Below are 1,867 nucleotides of genomic sequence, written 5' to 3'. Positions count from 1 at the left end.
CTAGTTTTTTTTTATATTATATAACTTTTTTTAATGTTTAAGAAAAATAGATTATATATATATTAAAAATTTTTATTCCACATTATATATAGTTAGTATTTTATAACTATTTTTTAAATTACTTTAATTACTACACTTTTTCTTCTTTTATATAAGTTATTAAGTTAGAAAACTATTTTTTTTTATCATTGTGTTACAATAATATTTACTAGTCTATATCAACAGGAAATCATTTGTTATTATAACTTCAAAGGTTTATTAATTTAATAATAATCATAATTTAATAAGATTGAATATATTTAAGTAATAAAAGTATATAACAAATAGTTAAAAGTGTAAGAAAAATTGTTTACAAGATAGTTTGAACTATCAATTGTTTTATTATAATAAAAATAATTTTTAACATTTAACTTTTACATTTTTTTAAATCATATTCTTATACATATCAAAAAAATAAATAACTGAATTTTTTATTCAATTAAAGAAAAGATTTGTAGAACATAGTGCAATCAATTTATTAAACTATTTAAAAATTTATATTTGTTTTTGGAGATTTAATTGTAGAAGCAACGTTGTTAGACGACTTTTTTATTAATATATGTTGAGTTTTCTTTTTCTTCAGTTATTTCATCTTCTTGAGTACCATCTTCCTTTCCACTTTCTTCTTCATAATCAGTTCTATCTGCCTCGTCAGTAGTTAATTCATCAGGATATCTTATTAAATGAGACCAAGATTGTTCTCCATTTTCACTTTCTTCCTCATAATCAGTTCTATCTGCCTCATCAGTAGTTAGTTCATCAGGATATCTTATTAAACAAGGCCAAGATGGTTCTCTGCTTTCAGTTTCATCTTCCCAATCAGTTAAAACATCATCATCAGTTGTTATATCATCAGGATGTCTTGTTACACCTAGTTGAGATAAAGTTAAAGGTATTCTTGGGGAGTAATCAAATTCACTGCAGCTACTGCTATAGCTAAGATTTGGATAGGATACAACTGGTATTAAACTTCGATAGAAATCAATAAGTTCTTGATTGCATGTTTCACTATCACTATCACTTAGTCCACTATATGTTGTTTGGTATGATTCATTTAATAAGAAATTAGAATTAGTATTGTCTTCTTCGATATCCTGTTTCTTATATGTAGCTACATAAAAAAATAATAACAAAAAAAACAAATTTACTTACTTTCATTTAACAAGCTATTTATTTTTTTTCTAAAAACAATTTGATTCTTCTCAGTTTGTTTCTCACCTTTTTTTCCACCATTTTTTTTTGATCCATTGTTTTTTCGCTTATTCTTCTTTCTTAAAATTTTACCTGTCATTGTGAAAATATTATATGGAAACAATATATTTTAGATATTAGTTATTGGATTCTAAGAAAAAAATTCTAAAGATATCTTTAAACAACTGATAAATAAAAAAGAAGCGACGACTTTTATTATATTTTTATAAATAATTAACGTAATTATTATCTTATTTATAAACTTTATAATATTTATATTTTGTAAAAAATTCATATTTATAGATCTTTTTTAATTAGTCATTGTGTGGAAAATTTCAATATTAACAAAAATTTGCATTTAATAAAATTATAATATTTATTATTATTATTATATTATCAAATTACGAGTATTTTTTTTAAATTTTGTTAAAAAATTTTATAATATACAATTGAAATGTAGCAAAAAAATTTAATTAATGTACTTTATTTTAATTTGCTAATCTTTAATACCTATTAATTTTAAAATAATTAAAATAAATATCATAACTATAAAAAAAATATTTTTATTTTCTTATACCAATATAAGATAATTTTGAATAACATCTGTGATAAATTTTAAAAGTTATTTTATTTTAGA

At 20.7% G+C, this 1,867-nt stretch overlaps 1 protein-coding gene across 1 annotated transcript; it reads right to left on the bottom strand.

Moving 5' to 3' along the window:
* Positions 1 to 575: 575 nt before the first annotated feature.
* On the bottom strand, positions 576 to 1,330 carry SRAE_X000000100 (Hypothetical protein; the record flags this gene model as incomplete). The annotated part of the gene is made up of 2 exons (XM_024644292.1): positions 576 to 1,150; positions 1,192 to 1,330. The coding sequence occupies 2 exons, from the start codon at positions 1,328 to 1,330 to the stop codon at positions 576 to 578; spliced, it is 714 nt and encodes a 237-aa protein (XP_024509866.1).
* Positions 1,331 to 1,867: the final 537 nt, after the last annotated feature.

The sequence above is a fragment of the Strongyloides ratti genome (assembly GCF_001040885.1).
Source record: "Strongyloides ratti genome assembly S_ratti_ED321, chromosome : X".
Taxonomy (NCBI): Eukaryota; Metazoa; Nematoda; class Chromadorea; order Rhabditida; family Strongyloididae; genus Strongyloides; species Strongyloides ratti.
The sequence above is the reverse complement of the archived record's forward strand: the minus strand, read 5'-3'. Positions and strand labels throughout refer to the sequence as shown.